Source organism: Teleopsis dalmanni, chromosome X, assembly GCF_002237135.1.
Source record: "Teleopsis dalmanni isolate 2A chromosome X, ASM223713v2, whole genome shotgun sequence".
Classification (NCBI taxonomy): domain Eukaryota; kingdom Metazoa; phylum Arthropoda; class Insecta; order Diptera; family Diopsidae; genus Teleopsis; species Teleopsis dalmanni.
Window position 1 is genome coordinate 89,966,242 of NC_051848.1, and position 23,690 is coordinate 89,989,931.

At 30.4% G+C, this 23,690-nt stretch overlaps 2 protein-coding genes and 1 pseudogene across 2 annotated transcripts; all 3 read left to right on the top strand.

Moving 5' to 3' along the window:
• The first annotated feature begins 674 nt into the window (after nt 1-674).
• On the top strand, nt 675-3,863 carry LOC119688688 (cuticle protein). Its single transcript, XM_038103356.1, has 2 exons — nt 675-686; nt 2,772-3,863. Exons 1-2 carry the CDS (start codon nt 675-677, stop codon nt 3,861-3,863), a joined length of 1,104 nt encoding a protein of 367 aa, XP_037959284.1.
• Nucleotides 3,864-11,217: 7,354 nt separating this feature from the next.
• LOC119689255 (importin subunit alpha) lies at nt 11,218-18,236 on the top strand. Its single transcript, XM_038104046.1, has 6 exons — nt 11,218-11,374; nt 12,345-12,426; nt 12,494-12,807; nt 12,867-13,437; nt 17,305-17,452; nt 17,511-18,236. Exons 2-6 carry the CDS (start codon nt 12,367-12,369, stop codon nt 17,978-17,980), a joined length of 1,563 nt encoding a protein of 520 aa, XP_037959974.1. The 5' UTR covers nt 11,218-11,374; nt 12,345-12,366; the 3' UTR covers nt 17,981-18,236.
• A 542-nt stretch (nt 18,237-18,778) lies between these two features.
• LOC119688689 lies at nt 18,779-19,451 on the top strand (annotated as a pseudogene).
• The last annotated feature ends 4,239 nt before the right edge of the window (nt 19,452-23,690 follow it).

Here is a 23,690-nt window from a genome sequence, read left to right on the forward strand (position 1 = left end):
TGATCCATTAAATACTCGTTCATAGGTTACATAGATGGGTGAAATGTTTTAGTGGAATATATTAACGAAGGTATTAACATGCGTTGTGAAGGGTCGCATAGCGTGCTCGACATTATTTCGGCAGTTTTTTTTTTCGTTTGTTTTGGCACCATCGTGGTTATATTTCTGTGGTTTACTACTTGCTTAGCGAGGCACATGCCATCCGGTTTTGTACCACCAATTCCGTGTCTGCATATGATCGAGTATGTGTACGTTTTTAAGCTGACGGTTGGTTGAGCTCCTTCTGCCAATTCTTCCTCAGCTTCGGCTTTTTGTCTGTATTTTCGGTAGTTTCGGTGGTTTCGGTAGTTTCGGTAGTTTCGGTGGTTTCGGTAGTTTCGGTAGTTTCGGCAATTTCGGTAGTTTCTTGATCATTTCGTTGGTTCTGTTGGCAGAGTATAAAATTGTTGACACCTCATGTTGACAGCATCAGTTGCCAGTAGTGCAGTGTCATAGTAACAGCCAAGCGAAGCGCCGAATTGGAATTCAATTTGGGTTTGCAGTATTCTTTCAAAATAAAAAAAATCGCTTAAAGATATTGTAACGCGGACTTTAAAGTGTGGCGCGTGCTTCGACTCTTTATTCGAAAAACAAAAAACTTGAAAAACATTTAAAAACATTTAAAAACAGACAGAATGGCAAGCAAAGTAAGTGACTCGCCCGCTCGTGATAAAATATTTTTCCTGATCTCGTATGCAAATAATTCGTTACATTTGACAAATTAACATTTGGCCGTGATTTTTTCATTTCGACCGTAAAACCCAGCAGGATGGCAAGGACATGCCATGTAAATAGTTGTGCAAATAATTTATTGCAGAAAGATAAACACAAATGAGAAATTATGTGAAACCCAGCTCATCAAAACCTATCCGTGACATGCTAATGCGTTAAAAACAAGAAAAAAAACATGCTAATGCGTTTAACTTTTGATTAATTAATTTAATTTAAATGGAAAATATGTGCAAATAATATCTCCTCTGAAAACTAAATCAAATTGAACGGAAGTAATTTTTTGTTTACTATTTGACAACACCTTCAATAGGAAATGATTTGTGGTTGGAGTAGATAGTTCAGTTTAGTTTGGTTTAATTACTTAAAAAGCATCGGTACTAACAGTACATTTTAAAGTCAATTTCAGTTGAATGGGAAAAGTAGACATCATCCTATATGCATTTCAACCAAAGTAAAGCAAATAATAATCTACTTCACATTGGTCAAGAATATCCATCCTTTAGATGAGAGTCGACATTTACCACTGCTCATATGCTTAAGCAACTCAACGTTCACTTCATTTATTGGAAGAGAATTTTAAGTAGCCTAAAATACTTTATTTGAATCTTCATTCCCAATTCTTCACTCTGCATCAAATTCATATCATTAGATCTTCAGTTAGAAGGAAAAATAATCGCATTTTGATCCTAAATGCATAAGAATTATTTTATGCTATGGTTGAAGTATCTTATCTTATGTTGAGTCTTTTCCGAGTTAGTGCATCTGGGTACTTTTACTCTATGATTGATAGGGGGCTTCTGCAGAGTTCCACCCATCTAACTAACTGACTAATGACTAATTTAAGTATTCCTCATTATCTTCGTTATCATATATTTCAACTAATCCAGTTGAACATACACACTATCTGTATATATTATATATTCATAGCGTACTTGTTACTTAAACCGTACATGTTGATCTTAATGTTCGAATTATTGATGTACAAGGAAAGATTACTTAAAAGGGACTAGTAACGCTGTACGATAGAAACGAACGCCCATTTGAAAGAATATATATCGTATACAAAATTAAAACTTAGGACTTGAAAAGTTGTGGAGTTAAGAGATATGACCATTAATGAAAACGTCTGTTTAACAGGGCTTCGGCATAGTTTACTATGGCATAATTTACTAAAAATGTTTTAATAAAAAATTTTAAAGAGATCAACTTTCTTTATAATACGCAGGCTCCATGACGAGTTACTTAGGAATTATATTTCTATTGACAGCATTAGCTTAAGTAGAGTTTTGGGTCACATAGGAAAATATTATTTAATGATCAAGTTAGAATCAATTGTCTCTACTTTAATTGCTTGAAGTGTATAAAACAGTCACAATCTACTGCAAATCGTCATCGGAGTTGTCTTTAGCTTTATTATTAATGACAGCAAAAATATTCAATATGGTATTTGATCTTCTAATGGGTTTGATGTTCCTTGTAGATTTTTACAGTGTCAGTATCTTGGCATGACGATAAGGTACCTTCATGCGTTACTGATGATTAGTTCGTTTTAGTGACATATTAAAACTGACTTAAGTATAAATTCAGTATTGAGTCAGTATTGAGATTTCAGTTAGGACTGTGAAATCGCAAGAGTTTTGAAACCAATCATTGCGCTTGATAAGGAATATTATTTTTGTAGAATCAATATTTGGGATGTTCGCTAGAATAATGAAAATGTCGACTTCAACGGCGGAATTCTTAAATTCGTTTGACTACTATTATTCAATTTCTTCATAATTTCCATTGCTCTTATTTGGAGCAACATTTTTGAAATACAGCAGATAGTTAGGTGAGGTTGGAGTGGTGACATTACATACCAAATTATAGCGAATACTTGACTATTATTTTTGCACAAAGCAATTTTAATTTTATTGGAATTTTAATTTAATTAATTTAATTTCAATTATTTAAATATTTTCTCTTTTTTTTTTTTATCCTTTTTTGGTTGCTATTTTCAGTTCATTGGTGTGCTCAGCATTTTGGCTTTAGCCGGAAGCTGCATGGCTGGAATAGCCTCATACGCATACAATCCTTACGCCTCCTCAGCGGCTGTAACTTATGCCAGCCATACACCAGTCTATCACCACCAACCAATTGTATACCAGCAAACGGCACCACTTATCACCAAAACGGTTCTACCAGCAGCGCCAGTCTTTGCTAAAACCGCCTATTTAGCACCAGCTTCGTACGTCAAAACCTCACCACTAGCAGCACCAGTCGTAAAGTCTTATGGCGTTGCACCAGTAGCAACTGTGCAAACTGTTTCACCAGTAGTAACTAAAACCGTCGTTTCGTCTGCACCAGCACCCGCTATCGCTACTGTACCAGTACTAAAGAATGTCGAATATGCCGCTGCACCACGCTACGATTTCTCGTATGGCGTACATGACAGCATCACAGGCGATATCAAGCACCAAGTGGAAACACGCAGTGGTGGAAACGTTGCTGGTTCATATAGCGTAGTCGATGCTGATGGGTTCAAGCGCACAGTCACCTACACCGCCGATGATGTCAATGGTTTTAATGCTGTTGTTCAAAGAGAACCAATTGTTGCTAAATTGACCCCCGTTGCCGCTGCACCTGCTATTCCAGTCCAACATATACAACATTTGCCGGTGCAACAAAACTTACAATACTTGCCACAAGCCCCAGTGCAACAGCAAACAGTTGAGGTACAGCCTGTTCAGGAAGAATTTGTAAGCGCGCAACCACAACAAGAACTTGAAGTACAACAACCAGTTGAAGTTCCACAACAACCCGAAGCAGAACCAGCACCAATTGAGTATCCAGAGCAGCAGCAACAACAGGAACAGTTGCAAGAAATCAAAGAAGAAGAACAACCACAATACCCAGAGGACCAACAATTCCCGCCTTATCCACAATACGAAATACCACAATCCGAACCTACTAATGACTCCAATCAACCAGAAAATGATGACTCCGATGTGGTGGAGTTGCGTACAGCCAAAGACAATGGCTCCTCCACAGCCGCGCCAGCACCAGTAACTGAAGATCAAAAAGATGACGAACCACAGGGTAAACCACAATGAAATGGATATTTCATTGCATTGCAAAATGTGAATTCCATTGATTTTGTTTGAGTTTTTATTTTTGTAAAAAATGTAAAACGAATTTTGTTGTTAAAAGTTTTAAAAAGAAATGATTTTTTGAAGATTAAAATATGTTTTCTTTAACTTCGTCCAGTGAATGTCATTAGTGTAATTTTGTGTGGATGCAATACGAATTAAATATGATTTCCTCTTGTGTGTTGCAATAGGCTTAACAGTCAGTACCCAAGATACTTAATTAGATATAATTAATTAAGCTAATTAAGACGATCTGAGCTTCAAATATGACTGACATTTCTTTGTATGTGGAGTCTCCGAAAAGATTATTGGCACGCATAAGAAATAATTCCTAATAGACTGTTAATGAAGGCTATTAGGCAATATTCGAATCAACTATATAGTCAGCCAAAAATTCAATTAATTGAAATTAATAAAATTTTGTTATTGCAATTCACTACTCTTCGATGCCTGTCTCTTAAACATAAATGCAAATAAATTTAAATAGTAATAAATACTGTGCTTTTAAATAAACGCCACCGCTTGTAAGAAAACAGGATCCACAATTTATTTCTTCATTTACAGAAGGATTCAAGTACCACAGTCGCTGTAAAGAAGCGCTGAATTCATTGCTGAAAATTTAAATTTCAGAATATTCTATGTAATATGAAAAATAATAAGTGGCATGACTTATAACCAAATGATTTTCATTTAAGTTGATTTACAAATTATAATTAATTTAAATATCATAATTAATTAAAACATAAAAAGTGTCATTCTTTTGATTAGTATCGCTTAAACTTAAACACTCTCGGTAATTCGGTTACCAATAATACTGCTAGAAACATAGTTGCCATGAACCAAAGTGCAGATAGGATTAAAGATCTATCAATTGATTTCGTTTTTAAGAATTTGTACTTTCTTATGGTACTACGTAGAATATTTATTTTGAAGAATCCCATTTCAAATTGTATCAAATTCATTTATTCATTGTATAGAATAAAAATTTTACAGATAGAGCTTTACAACAAGCGGAAGTGGAGGTTTATTATTCCATACGAGTCATCGTCTGTCTCCCAGATAAATGACTTCATAAATAAACAACACTGTCACATTTGGAATGAAGACTAGCATGAATCCACAAGACACATATTTATTATTATTATTATTATTATTGAGTAAGGGATCGTCCACTGCGACCTAAAAGATCTATTGTGCCCCTTTGTCGGTTTAGAGTATTTCTCCAAGTCCGATTTCTTTAATGAAAGACAGTATGGATCCTATCTTCCCCAGTCTTGAATCCTGTGATCCATGAAATACCCTCCTAGGTGTTTCTTTCGCTTATGCATCACTGCCGGGCACTCCCCAAGCACATGGTATGCCGTTTCTCTCTATTCCCTGCAGTATCTGCAGTCTGAGTTGGATTCAATTCCCAACTTCTATAGGTGATTATTCAATCTGCAGTGAACATATTTACATTCATAAATATTTGTAGTTTGGAATGATTAAAGATCTGGAGATATAACTGCGGTATATTTACCTTGCCTTCAATAGGGAATGCTACTGAAATATTATTATTCAATGTATTCAATAATGTGGCATGAATTAAAAGATTTCGAGTTGGATGATATTTGGCTTTAACATATTGGTGCAAGATGACATATGTACCATATATTTCACAACATAAGCAATTTATTAAGGAAAACAATTGTATATTTCTTATTTCATCACCGTTTATTTTTTTATGGTATGTAAGACTACTTACAATATTTTTTATTATATTATATGTTAACAAGTGCACCCCCTTTTGAATGGACACATCTCTGGGTGGATATAATCCAACCATCATTAAAAAGTAAAATATTTTTTTTATCAAATTATCAACACTTAACGCTTTTTGAACATGTTTATTATAAATAATAACTAAATCTTTCACGCTTGTTTTTATTTCTAGAAATAAATGAAATAATTAAATACATTTAAAAGAAACTAACATTAAAAAAAATAACATTTGAAGACTATGTTTAATAACAGATTAATTACAGATTCAGCAAATGCAAATTAAATTTAACAGTAAAACAATTTGTATGCAAAATTACACAAATTCTAATGCTTCGAATAAAACAAATGTTGGGCCAACAAGAATTACTTAATTATTTTTAATATATTTACATTTTTTTCAAATAATGTCGGTAACGTATTTTTTTTTTTCTTTTCAAAATAAACTCACAATAATAACAGCAATAAGAACAATAACAGCTCTGACTAGCAGAGCCGCTGACAATAAAATAACATTGTTTCTGCGACTGTTAAATTGCAACTGTTATTAGTGCTGTGATATCTAACTCTGCTGCGGACAGCACAGTTTCAATAAAAACAAATAATAAATAAATGCAATATTTTCAAGATTTTTCTTTGATTTTAATGTAAACAAAAACTCATAATTTATTTATTTAGCTATTTTATTTTTTATGTTAATTTTGGCATACAACCGCAGACTTGAGAGCATTATTACATTGTGGGTAGTTAACATACGTTCCACACATTTAAATGAAAAAAAAATTGAAAATCCTTACTTCTGTTGCGTTGGCGAATGCACGGAATAATGATTACTTTTGTTGTAGGTAGATTTCATAAACCAAGCCATATATATCCTTAATAAATTATTAAATAGCAAAAATTACTAACAATGAGAATATTTTCTTATTTACATTCGTAGAGATGAGTGTGATTATAATGTTATTTTTAACTTCTCAACGAGGTGTCTTGTTTAATTTTAGATCGCATAAATTGAAAGATTAAGTCTTTAAATTAATGTATTTGACATAAAATATAATTCTGTTACATACACAGACTCTGCGCTTATCATTGGTTTGCCTAGCGGAGATTTCGATTTCACATTGCAGAGCAATGCAAACGGAGGACCTAATTAACCATCTTAACATAATTGAAAATATCACATTCTGATTTTATTTAATTTATATTGATGTTTTGTTTACTACTTTAGCTAACACATTTTGTTTATATATTTAATTATACCATTGGACAGACAAACTTATTTTTAATTGATTTACGTTTAAGTCCTACTAAAGCGACGAGTTTAATTTTCGCTTTCTCTTCTTTACAAGCAATGCCTTCTTCATTAACTTATCTTGATTTAAGTCTAAACCCTATTTAAGTAATAAATACTCATTTTCAAAGACAATGATGTAGTAAAAGGATTGCTTTCTTGTCTTGTCGTGTCTACAATTAATACTTTTTTCATTATTTATTTTAAATTCTTTCAATCATTCTCTCTTCTTTATATTCAACCACTGAAACATTAATATAAACTTGTCGTGTCCATAGTGGGAGCTTCGCAATTGTCATAACTTCATCACGGTTTACAATGAGAACAACGGATAAAGTCTATTAAACACTTATTATATATGATAAGTCTAGAAATAAACTTATTTTCCATTTAATGAGATTTTCCAAAATTTTAAAAACTTTTTATCTCAGAAGGAAACTTCACAGCCCTAATCTAAATGATTAGTTAAACTAACCAAAGATTTTATAATTAAAACTTACACAATGATATGTGTAAAGATTTAATATGGCAATTGCCTGATAATTTTATTACTTCGATTAACCTATGTTTATAATTAACTGGAGGTGATGAGACAGCGCATTAGCCATATTAAAACGTAAGATATTTTAAACAACAACTTTTAAGGACTATGCAGAGATGGTCGCCAGGAACTTGGTCAGTCAAGGCATAAATAAAATAAGATTTAAATACACATTAATATCCATACCTCGGTATTATTTATACATATGTATACAGATGAACATTATAAAATGAATTCTAAAAAAGAAAATTATTATCTCTTACTTCGAAGACGTTACTTATGCCATACAGCTCCATTTCAATCGTAATGAATTATCGTACAGCTTCGATGACACAGAAAATGAATGACGTGCACGTGTTGTGAAAAGATGATAATTAAAAAGAACGCTTTTAAAATGAATGAAATAAATACCCAGATATACTGGGTATACTATTTTATATCAAATATATAGATGGATTATAAATATATATAGTTTTTTTTTAGATTAAAATATTTTTAATAATAACAAATTAATTTAAAATAAATTTAGAATTTACATTTTCAATAGATCGCAATGCAGCAAACGTGATATATTTTCCACAACGATTTAAAGTCTATTGTACTAATACTTTTATGAAACTATTATTTAAATGATAGCATCTTAAATATATTTTACATTAGTTACATTTTATGTCTTTGACATAATTAATATAATTGTTGTCCACATTGCTAATATAAATAAAAATATTTGATATTCAAAAATTTCTGGCAGTGCATTCTCATAACAAGAAAAAAAAACATCGCCATTTAGTATAACATTTTATAGAGTTTAGTAGCTGTTTATTTTTAAAGATTTTAAGCCCATAACTTATTTAAGTAAATTACTTTTTATGTTAAATATTATATAAGAATTAAAAGGATTAAAATCGTTTCTTATATATTTTTTACATAGAGTTAAATATGTCTACAATTAAAAATATAGAAATGGCAATTTCTCCTATTCTTTTATACGTAGAAATATATTGTCTCCAACATCAACTCTTAAGCGGCCCGCACATATTTTGCATTGGGTTAAAACTACATGGTCTGCGCACTATTCTGTGTACGTAACAGGTGCTAAAATGGTAAAAAAATGTTGCAAAAAACATTAAATTTAATCATAAAATTAAGCTGTATGACGACAATATAATATTGTACCCGTTCACACATTCTTAATTATTTGTTTCTGATTTATTTAATAAAGTATTGGAAAAAAAATCAAAATTTTTTAAATAAAATTTAAAGCCATAATAGTTCTTAAGCCGTGTGCGAGTTTGAGTAAATCGAGATAAAGTAAATTTAAATTTTCTAGGGGTTTTTGGCACTGCACTTATGTGAATATTTATTTATTGCATTTATTTATTATTTGTGGTTAAAAGTTTTCAAATTTATTTATTTATTTATTAAACATCTTATAAAATTTTCACAATTTTAACACCTAACAACTTAAACACCTAATTTAACTAATTTTTATCTAATTTACTCTACTCAAACTCTGGTAAATACCAACATTCGCTGTCATGCCGATGTAATTTACTGTTTCTCTTAATTTGTCATCAATTTTCTTGAACACGGCCTTAACACCTAAATAATGATGACACTTACTTTTTCTTTTCTGATGTCTTATTTCACTGTTAACTAACTGAGTTGATGTTCTATAAAAATTTAATTTTAATTGTATTATTAGTGCTAACTGTTTCGTGTTAGCAATGAAATGTAAATTTTATGTAAGATATAAGCATTGGAATACTTTTTATTCCATCAAAACAAGAATTAGAATAAAAATTACATATAATAAATAATATGTTAATAACATACTATCATCCATTTAGTATATGTATAGCATGTCAAATTAATAAAATACATACAATATTATTTATTAAAGAATAGTGATAGTTTAGATATTAAAAATAAAAACAAAACAATTATTAACATAAATAAAATTATAATATATTTATTTACTTTTTAAAAAAGGTTAATAATATAAAAATTTATATTATTCGTTAAAATTATTATTTTTTTTAATTTAAAAAATTAAAAAAAAAAATTAATTGATATATTAAACTGGTCAAAAAATCTATTATAACTAAACAAATTTTATAATCAATTTTAAAAGCGTTTTCGCGCAAACAAAAATACTTTTTGAATTGCTATCAGTTGAGAGCTAGCACACTTATACTTTAAAACTACTTCTAAAGTATTTATTCAATGTGTGAAAGCAATGTTTCTAACTAAAATTGAAGTTAATCTGATTTTAGTAAGTTAAAAGTGGTTTTATGTAAAATTCAATTGTACAAGCAGTTGTGATTTCTGTTTTGCTCGTCTGGAACGTTTTTCCTAAAACCTGTCCACAAAGCAAATTTAAATTTTATTTTATTTTGTTTATCATTTCTGTTTTTTAAGTTATGCTCATACATGCAAATGTCAAATATTGCAGTAATATTTTATGTTTTGATTTACAATATGAGAATTATTTACAATATTGCTACACAATTATATTACTCTTAGCTACGGTTTTAATTTCAATTTGATTTTATATGGACTATAGTTAAATCATTTTTTTGAAATCGGATTGTAGTTTAAGCTTGATTCTTGATCGAAACAAGTTGAACATGGCGAACAATTAAAATTACGATTACTTGTGCTGTATTAATAGATTATGGGCGTGTACGAGTTCGAATAAATTGATGGTAAATTGAGGGAAATAGTAAATTATGTCGGTATGGCAGCGAATGCTGGTATTTACCAGAATTTCGAGTAGAGTAAATTAGATAAAAAGTAGGTAAATTAGATGTTACCATTGCAAAAATTTTATAAGATGTTTAATAAATAAATTTGAAAATTTTTAACAAAAAATAAAAAATAAATGCAATAAATAAATAAATATATATATACATAAGTGCAGTGCAAAAAATCCCTAGGAAATTTAAATTTATTTAAGTTCAATTTACTTAAACTCGCACACGGCCTATAAGTATATTAGAGTAAGTTTAAAATCGATTTTAAGAACTTCAACACTTTTTGTAAGACTTGCTTAACATCCTTCTTCTTAATTAACATAAATAAACGATATTTTCATATGTAAAATGTTTTTAAATGAATTTTCATGATATATTTACTTTATAGGTTACGTTCAATCTATTATGTTTTCAAACTGGTATAAAACTGAAAAACAATTGTCGTGTTCTACAATCATTTGACTACTTAAGATGGCCTAAGATGGTCCTTAGAGTAAATTTCAATTCTGATTATATACTGAATTCAAATGCATTTATAAGTCTAATATGTAAAACGTGCAATTTAATTTATAAATTTATATATAAATGTGTAAACAATTAAATTGAATTACTGTTGTTAATAATTTTACAATTAATTAATGAAAATTGTTTTTTTAAATTGATTTTTAATCAATTAATTATGAAATTATATATGTTTATTAAATTGAAGTGTTCGCGATATGAATATAAAACAAACAAATTATTAAATATTATTATTTTAAATTACAGCTCTGAGTTCAAAGTAGTGAGCAACTCTGAACAAAGGCTTTAGAAAACTAGTGTGTTTCACTCAAGAAACGAAAGTATCGCTTTATTTCACTCACGCAAGCGTAAAATGATAGACGGGTACAATCGAAGAAACCGGCTTATTTTCCCTGTTGCCTTTGGTATTTTGTTAGTGTAAAAAAGTCTACAAACACTGACAGCAAAAACGAGGCATAGCGAAGAGATTTCAAATTTAAACGGTATTTGCCGCCGAAGAACGAAGTGCTCTGTTGTGTTCGGTGCAATTGGTTGCGTTGATTTGTGACCTGCAATAGTGGTTATTAGTTTTTGATTAAATTTGTGTTTGAGTTCATTGAATTGAAGGGTGAGTAATATTTAGACGATTATTTACTTGTTGTACTTATTAAATATTATAGAAATATCTGAAATTCAATAAATATAATGCGAATAGCGTCCAATTGCATCTTGTCGCAGTTATTGCTGATTTTTAAGAAATATTTTTTGTGGAAGTATTTAGTAAAATTGATAAAAGAATTTCATTACATGCTTCACGTACGTCTGCTAATTAGTATACATAATTCCAATAACAGATTTAAAGGAATTATATATCAAATTCGAGATCGTGCAACATTCGTCCTGTTACTTAGCGGAAAACTAAAATGGCCATATTTAGTATTTTGTTGTTGTTGTTTTTGACATTTTAACATTTTAACTGTAGCGACTAACGGCATAAGAAATTAATTATATTAATGTGAATAATTTTTAACTTAAAGCTAACTGTTTTATTAAACTGAACTGCTCAAATTGCCATATATGTTTAGCCACATCCTGAAATGCAAGTGCACCTGGCGCTTCTGTCTACCTGGCTAATCTCAGCTGTGAGCCGGGCGCACGCGTGGAGGACCGGGCGCACGCAGGTCAAAGGATGCTTTGTGTATCAATTGTGTTTGGTTCGTTTTTTTTCGTTAATGAAATTAGTAATTTATGAAATTTAAAATCAATTTGTATATTGTAAGGCAAAACGAATTGCAGCGTGGTTGGCTGGTTCCTCCATTTGCATATGAAGGAATTTGCGAGCTGCACAAACATGTGTTTATTTTATTAATTTTCGTGGAATTAAATAATAATACTTAATACTTGTATTGCTAAAAACATCTGCTATTGCAGCTTTCATTTTTTATTTGTCGTTTGGCGGTAGCACATCCTATGTACTGTGTAGATTTCAATATAAAAAATCTTGGTGAAGCCAATGTCTTATAGCATAATAAGCGTTCCTTGCAAAGACTTCAACAACTGCTCGAGCTAATATAATTTGTAATTTTTATCATTTACAGTGTTTAATTTTGTTCCATCAAAATGAGCAAAGCAGACTCCAATCGTCAGGGTTCCTATAAGAGTAACACCATTAACACTCAGGTATGTACATAGTGTTTGGCTTGGGCAATTTGTGCGATAAATAGAAATGATTTTGTTTTTATGTTAGGAATCGCGTCATCGTCGTCATGAAGTGACCATTGAGTTGCGTAAATCTAAGAAAGAGGATCAGCTGTTCAAACGTCGCAACATCAATGAAGACGAAGTCGTTTCTCCACTTAAGGAGAACACTGGACAGTCACCAATTCAAATGACTGTTGAGGAAATTGTACGCGCAATGCGTTCGGAAGACAAGGAGCAACAATTCATTGGTATGCAGTCAGCTCGAAAAATGCTTAGCCGTGAACGTCATCCACCCATTGATATTATGATCGGCCATGGTATCGTACCAATATGCATTAACTTTTTGCAAGATACTTCCAAGTCAGTATATAATTCAAAATTATTCTGTAATCTATTTTTAATATATTGTACATTTTCAGTTCTATGTTGCAATTTGAAGCAGCTTGGGCTCTGACCAATATCGCATCTGGTACGTCTGAACAAACGCGCTGTGTAATTGATCATGATGCCGTACCACATTTTGTCGCCTTGCTACAATCGAAATCAATTAATCTTGCTGAGCAAGCTGTTTGGGCTCTTGGTAATATTGCCGGTGATGGTGCTTTGGCTCGTGATATTGTTATCAACCACAACGTCATACCTGGTATTTTACAGTTGATAACCATGGATACACCATTGTCCTTCTTACGTAATATTGTCTGGCTGATGTCAAACTTGTGCCGCAATAAGAATCCATCGCCACCATTCGGTCAAATTCAAATTTTGTTGCCAATGTTGTCGCAGTTATTGTGCACCAATGATATGCAAGTTTTGGCTGATGCTTGTTGGGCTTTGTCGTATGTCACCGATGACGAAAATTACAAGATTCAAGCTGTAGTTGAGACCGGTGCCGTGCCACGCCTCGTTACAATGCTGGCATCTGAAGAGCCCAGTATTATTGTGCCAGCACTCCGTACTGTTGGCAACATCGTTACTGGCACAGATTCCCAGGTAATTTAAATAATAAATTTGTTTAACTAAATTATAGTTGCGATATTTCACAGTTGTTTGCTGTGATAATATAGCAAATTTATAGTTTTAATTTTGTATATAAGCTTAACTCCTAATTTTTGTGCTGCTGGTCACATATATTTCGTCTCCAGCAATGTTCGTATGCATTTTACTTTTACCATTTATTGTTAGCTTTATACTTTAAAAGAAGTTATAGCACCGCTAATATTGACTTCATATTTCAAAAGCAAAAAAATGAAAAACGAAAAATTTGTTTTTCTTGCATTGCAATTTCTCCTGCCTGACCTCTTAGCACCACCTCACACTTGAGGTAGAGTCGTGGTTAGTGCATCAAATTTGCATTCCAATTCAAATGCATTTATTTGGATGTGTGAAGTGCGGCATAGTTAAGATTTCATATCACAAATGGAAAATAAATATGTCAAAGATTATATATTTACGAAGCTCTTCCCGCCTTTGAAGTAGTATCCGTTTAAAGGTGCTATTTTCGAAATTTTAGCAAAGAGCCTTTGTGCTTAAACATTAATATTTGATTTTGGTGTGCAAATGTAATGCACTTACGCTTATTATTAACCCAAATGTGTTTAATTTAGAAATTAACTCAGTTTTTTTGTAGCACTTTTAACGCGGTAGTTCCGCTATTCCTAGAAAACACCTCACGAATAGAAGATAAACACAAAAGGGGGGAGTGTGGTTCCATTGAATCCATGTTACTTACGATACTTCCCATAGTTTTACTGTTCCTGGAATATAGAAGAAAAACACAAAAGAGAGGTGTAGTTGCATTTAGTTCACTTTTGTCACTTTTGATACTTTCTGCCGTTCCGCTGTTATTAGGTTCTGTTTCTTGTTCTAGCTACAAGAAGTAGATGACTGATGATAATTGAGAATGAAAATTGGTTTGTACTAGCAGTAAGAAGTCGTTCTCCGCAGCATGTGCTTATAAGACATCTGTTGGATCTTATTTCGGCATGGCTGATGTAACTGATTCTTAGAAAAATATTTATTGGTTCTAAAAATTACGCATATATAGTTATTTCTTTGTGAAAAGCAGAAAAGCAGATTGTTGATTGACTTAGGATTTTACACTTTACAAATGTGTAAGATTAGTTTTTATATAATTGTGTTCACTGTGAAGAATATTTTTATCAATTCATATTGAAAAAGTATCAAGTATCGGATACTATAACTGGTTTTCTTCAGCTGGATTACTAAATTAATCTTCTTTTTAGTTGTTTGACATGTGAATGGGTGATCTGGCCACGATTGCAATTCGCTTCACTAAAGATAATTTGTTTAGGGAGTAACAGATTAGTATGAGGTACCAACTTATCGCCAAGCGACCTTGACAAGACCTAAATCTGACCTGTTGTTGCTTTGGTACGTAATTCTATTACGGTTATTTTTCGTAGTGAATTTGGTATACAAAATTAGGTTGTTTCAAACCAGTTCTTGAATTATTTTTATGCTGAACTGTTAATAAGAGATGGGAAGACAAAACACTATACCGGCATCTATATACAAATTGACCGTGTTCTATTAAGAAAATATCCAGCGTGCTCATCGAGATGTCCCGTAAAGATATCAGTCTTGCGGTAAGTTTTTTAATGGGTCATAACCGATTAGGGAACCATGGTAAAATATTGAATTTTCCGTTCAATGTTGTTGTGGCCTGTGGAAATCTGCTTGCAAAGTCCCTTTAGGTGATGATGAATGACACTTAGTCGTCGAGATTGGCAAGTGGCTCCTTAACGTAAACCCGGCAGTTTTTGCAGCCTAACTACTTTTGATAGAGTTATATATTTTTTTTAGGATCTTTGTCAGCTTCAAGACTTTCTTTTCAAGAGCATATTAGGCTTTGCTAAAGGTTTAGGTTTAATAAACTGAATCATTTGGATCAGCTGTATAACCTAAAGTTGCCTAAATTAGGTTTTCTGAATTGTCAACTTTGTTCGTTGCATTGCAGTATATGTGTTTTTATTTATTGTTGTATATTTGTTATTTTGAGTTTTGCTTTGTTAAAAGAACTAAAGTTAATGATTTGATTTGAGGTTAATTTTGAATATGTAGGGAATGGATTTGTAAATTTTGTCAGTTTGTCAATGACCAAAGACATTGGGTTTTCATTAAGTATTCTTAATTATTTGGTTGATCATTTTGTTGGAAAAGTCTTTACTTTTTAATATGTTACTCGTATAGTACATTGTGTACATTAATATCATGTGAAATCTGGCATCACTTAGTTCAAATTTGTGCAAGTGTTAGAAAGTATGTACTTGGGATTGTTAGACAGTAAAATTTAAATTTTTATGAAAGTCATTTAGAAAGCCATTTTTAAAGTTGCATTTAATTTTTCAGTTTTTGCAATATATACAAGATCATTTACATATTTGGTTGTAAAGTTCCTTTAGGGGTAGTGAACTATCATACACTTGGTCGTCGTGGTTGACAAGTGGTTCTGGGGCGTAGACCTGGCCGTTCTTGGAAGCTACGTATTTTGCTGCATATTTAGTCATTAGTCATGGTTCTGTTGTTATTTCACTACTGCAATTGTTGCACATTTTCTGTTTCTATTGGTATAGTATAGGATTTCTTTGTTTTTTTTATTATAAATTCTATCTTTTATGTAGAAATCGGCATTGTATACCTTTATTTTTTTCTTATTTATTTATTTATATCTTATTTAGATCTTATTTATTTATTTATATCTTATTTATTTATTTATATCTTATTTAGATCTTATTTATTTATTTATATCTTATTTATTTATTTATATCTTATTTATTTATTTATATCTTATTTAGATCTTATTTATTTATTTATATCTTATTTATTTATTTATATCTTATTTATTTATTTATATCTTATTTAGATCTTATTTATTTATTTATATCTTATTTATTTATTTATATCTTATTTATTTATTTATATCTTATTTAGATCTTATTTATTTATTTATATCTTATTTATTTATTTATATCTTATTTATTTATTTATATCTTATTTAGATCTTATTTATTTATTTATATCTTATTTATTTATTTATATCTTATTTATTTATTTATATCTTATTTATCACTTTACATATAATTCATTTACTTACTGTTTATTTTTTTATTTTTTTAATTTTTTTTATTATTTATTATATATGTGTTTATTTTAGTACTTATTATATATTATAGTTTCTTATTGTTATTTTGTTTATATATCAGCTAATTTTTATTTGATATTTATTTTGTATTTTTTTTTATTTGTTATTATTATTGTTTATTTTTTATTAGTTTATTTGTTATTATTATTTATTTTTAAATTATTTTTAATTTGATTATTAATAATTCATTAAATATTATCATTTAATATTATTAATATTAATTGTTTACAGCTTTTTAATTGTGTATTTATTATTTATAATTATTATTAATTGTTTTTTTAATGTGATTTTTTTATAATTTTATGTGTTAATTGTTTAATTATTTTAATTTAATTTTTATTATATATTAATTTAATTTTTATTATATATTAATTTAATTTTTATTTATTTATGAATTATTTGAATTTATTATAGAAATAAGGTTATTATTTATTTATAATTTATTAAAAATTATATTTAAATTTTAATAACTAATATCATTATTATTTACTATTTAGAATTTATTAATTGTGTATTTATTATTTAGAATTATTTATTTTTTTATTTATTTGTTTTTTTATTTGTTATTTGAAAATTTGGTTTTTATTATATATTAATTTACTTTTTATTATATATTCATTTACTTTTTATTATTTATTGATTTATTATTTATATATTTATTTATTGAATTATATGTTTGTCTTTTATATTTTTAGACCGATCATGTAATTGAAGCTGGTGGTTTGCCAAAGTTAGCTGCTTTGTTACGTCATAACAAAAGCAATATTGTAAAGGAGGCCGCTTGGACTGTTAGTAATATAACAGCTGGAAATCAAAAGCAAATCCAAGCAGTTTTAGATGCCAGTAAGTACAAAATGGCTAAATCCAATTCTTTTTTGCTTAAAATTCGTATTCTATTTAGATTTATTTAATTGCATCCGCCATGTATTGGAACGCGGTGACTTTAAGTCTCAAAAAGAGGCTGCTTGGGCTGTAACAAATACTACTACAAGTGGATCACCTGAACAGATTATAGATTTGTTGGAGAAATATAGTTTGTTGCAACCATTTACTGGTTTGCTTAATACAAAAGATGCTCGCACTGTTAAGGTTGTTCTTGCTGGACTTAGCAACATATTTGCACTAGCTGAAAGAGTCGGCAATTTGGAAAGTATTTGTCTCATTTTCGAGGAGATTGGCGGTTTAGATAAATTAGAGGCCTTGCAGGAACATGAAAACGAGGATGTTTACAAAAAGGCTTTTGCTCTTATCGATGCTTACTTCAGTAATGGCGATGATGATCCTGAGTCTGAGTTCGCACCACAGGAAGTAGATGGAAAACTTCAATTTAGTTCTAATCAAAATAAGCCCGAAGGGGGCTACACTTTTTAATCAATTTACTTCTTTAGATCATAACTGTATTTTAATGCTTAAAAGGTGAATAACGTTACGATATGCTGCCTAAAGTGCTAAAATAAAAAAACCAAATATTGTTAATCTACCCACCGTTGAATTGCTTCATTATTATTATTGTTCTTTGAATTGGTTTTTTAAAATTAATTTATTTGAAACTATTTTTTCCAATTAATTCGTACGTTGTTCAAGTCTTTTAAGTATTAATTTCTATGTTTTTACAAATAAATTAAACTGTTAATTAAATTATTGTTATATAATTGTTTGACATTTGCAAATCCAAGATGGAATGTATTTCAATTAAATACTTCCACAGTTATTCTATGTTCATTCCCTTTCGAATAGTTATCAGTAAAGAAATAGGCAGTTCTAAAATTTATTGAATATTTTGTGTGTCTCAATTAGAAACTAATACAAATTATTCAATGACAGAATAATTTATTCTATTAGATTCTGCAATCTGTTCGATTAGTTTAGGATAGTGTTATGTCTTATTTTTTGTACTAGCCATAAGAAAACATCACATTATATATGCAGGTGGATAGTTATATATTTCAATACCTATATTTTTTTAATATTCAATATATTAATATGTATTTAATATATTTAAATTTTTATTATTTTTATTTAATATATTTATTTATTTTATCCACACGGATTTTTTCCATAAATTAAAGCGTTAACTATTGTTATTTAAAACAATGGAATAATCAATGGAACCCAAATTTTAGAATGAATGAGATTCCTTGAATAAGTTTAATATAATTTTTTTTAATTATGCGCAGGTAAAATATTGCATCTTTGTTATTCTCATTTTCGTACTTTTCGCCATTAGAAATTGCAAATGCTTTCAAAATTTCTGTTGTTCCCAAGCAATTCAAAAAACGAAACTTCTATTTGTGGAAATCGCGTAGGAATAGGGAGACTTATTCCATAGGAGTATTTAGAATAGGGGGGTATATAAATTTTATATTCAAATTTATATTCTTTGGCAAAAGCGAAAACCCAAGCCAAGCGGCTGAAAATGCTAATAGTGAATAGTGTTTATGATCTTGATATTGTAACATCCAATCCTGCGCAATTTTGGTTTCGTCGATTTCGTTCCGGTAACTTCGATGTCAAAGTTGCACCACGCACTTGGAGAACAATTGTCGAAAATTCCGAAAAAAGCGTGAAAATTGTCAAGTCTGACCATCATGAAAGCACTGTTTCAATTGGTCAAGAGCTAAAGATTGCACAAAAAATCATTTGGAACGATTTAGTCCATTTGAATAAGACTAGATACAAAAAGAAGCTCGTTGAATGGGTGTCATATGAGTTAACGCAAAATAACCTCATAGACCTAATTTCCATTTGCGAATCGCTGTTAAATCACAACAAAATCGACCCATTTCTAAAGCGGTTGGTAATTAGTGATGAAAAGTGGACCACTTACGATAACGTCAAATGAAGACGGTCGTGGTTTAATCACGGTGAGCCGGTTGAAACGGCAAGGAATCATGTATTATGAGCTGGTCTCCTATGGCAAAACTCAACTCGGAACTGTGCAGTAAACAATTGGACCGTCTAAAAGAAGAAATCGCCCAGAAACGGTCAGCTTTACGCAATAGGAAAGGAATTGTGTTCCATCAGTAATAGCAATATACGCTAAAAGCTCCGAGAGCTTGGTTGGAAAGTTTGTCATGCAAGCAACTTAAAGTCCAGATCTGATACCAAGTGATTACCATCTGTTTCAACAGAAGTGTAATTGGTAATGAGTCATTGCAATTAATCAATTTATGTTTATATGGTTGTTTATACTCTCTAAGCATGAAACTTTGTATCTGAGTGAATAAAAGCTTAGTCACCGTAATCATCTGAATAGAGTCGAGGTGTGTCATTGCTTCACAGATTGAAAAAACACGTTAACGAGTTTATACTTGCAGATATTGATATATGACTGTTTTGAGAAACAAATCAGATATTTTTACTTTGTTCTTTATAAGATAAATGACAAATAAAACATTAAGTAATGAGTGTAAAATTAAGATAAGAAATTACACATTAATGAAAAATAATTAAATTAAAAACTACTGAATAAAAAATGCAAAATTAAATTACTATGTATAACAGGTTATATTTTCATATTCAGAAATAATAGTCCACTATTAATATAGAAATTATTTAAGAGATCAATTAGAAGAGTTTAAAAAAAATTGCTTTATCTGGAAAGTCTTGAGTTTGGGATAAAGTACTGCAGATAATATTGATGGGAAGTAAGCTATAGCAGAAAGATTTGTGACTCTATTTCTATTTGCAATTGCATGGCATCTGTGGAGCTGTCGAAAGTACTTGCAGAGACATAATTTATTGGCAATTATATATGGTATATATATTTGAAACCGTAAAAAGGATGACCTTTTTGAGATAAATGTTTTTCCCTATTAAAATATAACATATTGTGGACGTAGAAGCCATCCAAAAGGATTGTACCTATATATAAACGTATCACCCGGCCGACGATCTAAAATACTTATTCTACTGGCTTTTAGACCGTGAAATTTGCTGTATTTAATCAGAGGCGTTGAATAAGAAATTTATTCTTTTTTTTTTTGTAATAAAGCCTATAATTGTCGTTACTATGTGGTGTGGGTTTAGTAAAATCTCTTCCATTCTTAATTTAATTTTATAGATTTTTATTAAAGTTTTTGATGAATTATTCTTGTTATAATGAGGTGTAATAAAAGATTCATCATGTGAACCAATTATAGGGAATAGATTAGTGCAAATAATAATGGAAACCATTTATTGAACCACTTTATGAAATATTTTTACATAAATTAATTACCACTTGCTTGATTATCTGTCGTCGAGTTCAGTATATTTCTATAATTACCATGCAAATCCCATTTATCTGCAGTTTTATAGGTTAGTATAGTCTCAAGGATTTGGCTGCCATCACAGACAATATAATATGGAATGGATTAAAAACTTAAAATTATAAGAAACATCCACACAACAACACTTGGAATATCTTTTCCTATGAAAAAAAGTATAACCCTAGAAAATTTTCGCGCGATGACTTATATCGACTAGCGACTATCGACGTGGATTATCAAGACAAAGGTGTATCAATCAACTTACTTGATCCATCCTTCGTCATTGTGAAACGCTGGTACAATGATTTTCATCGTGACCGCAGTTCGCAATTCGCTCACTGCCAAAACGACGAAATTCGTGAAGGTCATCCAAAATCAATTCTTCAGTTCTTGTACCAACAAAACATTGATGGTGTACAAAAACTAATAATGCAAGATCGCATTAGTTCCATTAGCATATATCCGTATAAAATATTGCACGATTATTTAGCAGTGAGAAAGGTTTGATCTCGTTGGATCCCCCATCATTTGACAAAATGAGGATCTCAAAAAGATGCTCGTGTCGATTGGTGGACCGTGAACATAAATGCTCAAGAAGTACAATGGTGGCGCTTCAAAAGACGTACGAGTATATAGGATTGTAACAGGAGACGAACATGGATATATGCGTATGAGTCGGAACGTTAACAGCAGTCCACTGTATGACTGTATGAGTGTTTTATGATGAACCAAATCTAATAAAAGTTGTTAGGAAAACTGGTCATGTGGCAATTATACCATTACAGGAACGTAAACAAGCGCCGTCAGATCATTCTCCATCTCCATTAAGACAATGCGAGTGCTCACACATCTCGTCTAACAACTGGCTGTTTGAATATTCAAATAGTTATGCATCGAATTGATGGATTTTCAACCGTACAGTTCTGATTTGGCACCTAATTTTTTCTTCTTGTTCCCGAACGTCAAGAATAGTTGTAAATTGTGTGGACAACGATTTATGTCGACGGAAGAAGCCATTGTTGCATGTAAAAATCATGTTTTGGAGGTGTCTGAAGATGATTGGAGAAATGCTTTGACAGTTGGTTCGAACGCATGTCAAAGTGTATTAATCATAAATGAGAATACTTCGAGAAACAATAAAGGAATTTTCAGAGACAAGTTTGTATTTTTTCATTATTAGCCTCAAAATATAAACAGTAACCCTCGTACAAATTTTACGACTATGCAGAAAAAAGGTGCGGGAAATGTTCGATTTTCGTTTCCATTTGAAACTTTCTCCCTGTGGTTATATAGGGGGTCTGGTATTGTTTTGTTTTTGCGATTGTGGATTTTAATGGACTCGACTTATTTTACAATAACTGAAATGTAAAGTAAGAGCTTATAATAAATTAATATAAGACTAACTTAAATAGAAAGATATGTAAATATTGTATTTTATTTTTGCAAGAGCTGCCAAATACCTCATTCATTCGGTATTCAGTATTTATTTCTATCCGAGATTCGCTGATTTATACACAAATCCACTGAATGAATAAAATGCGAACACAAAGTTTCCATAATTAGTTCAGACGTGCGTCTGTATTTACTTACAGTTCACATACAAATTTATTTATTTTGAAAATGTTTAAACTTTTCATAATAATTAAGATCAAAACTGTTTTATCTCATTCTGAGAGCTATTATTTAGTTCTGCATCTTCAGTTCATTTGTTTAATAGGGAACCCATAAAGAAGCAAATATTCTTCGGTATTTTTCATTAAAAAATGGGAAATCATTATTCATTAATATGAACTCAGTTTTTCAGTAAGTGATGCGAAAATATTTAAAAAAGTTTTATTTAATATATTTGGATAATCTGCATCTATAAATATTTCATAGAAAGGTGATATAAGTGCGAGTGGTGGAATGATGCTTAGAGAGATATAAATTGAAGTTTAGAAGATTTGTTTCATTTTGTCAATATTTTTTACTAGAAAAAATAGACGCCACGTAGACAAAGATATAAATATATTTGTCAGTGGTTCTATAAAAACAAATGTCAGAAGAAACGGACAAATAGTGCGATATATACAGAAAAGTTTATAATATTATGAGGTTTTGGGAGAAATAAAAATCGAATATAACTACTCGTACAAATATTTCCACGACTACTTGCAGTGGCACAGTGATGAATATTACAAGTGGGAAATATGTTCTATTACAGCGTGAAAAGGTCTATATCCTCTAAAATATATCAACAAAAACATTTTGTTATAATAAGGTTTATGGTACTCCTTTGAACAAAAATTTTCTTTATTGAAAACTAATATACGACATAAGAAACCTTTAGAGTGGATAGGTTACGTTTTACGAAATCCTAAAGGCAGAGTACCACTACGAATATTTAAAGTAAATTTAGAATTACGAGAAAACAAGGAACACCAAACAATAAAAAAAATATGGTTACAGTGTGAAGAATAAAGGTTGTTGTAAAACAAGCTTAGGCCTAAAATGGACTAACATATACCTATGAAGCAAAAAACATGTCAAAAGGCTGTATATAAAGAGCTCTTCTTACAATGCACTCCAAAAGGATCGATGCATCTTTATTTGGTACTGCTGAAATTTGACATTAAAAAGACATTAAAGAGACAGAAGAATAAGAATAAGAAGAAAGAGAAGAAGACAAGACAACACGATATGTTAGATTAATAATTGACGTGAATTTAATTTGTTGCTTCAACAAATATAAACTCATATAACATAGTTACAAATTTTTAATATAAGACGTACGGGGTGTGATCCACAACTGCGAGAAATCATAAGAAAGCACGCCGCCTATCTCATTTATC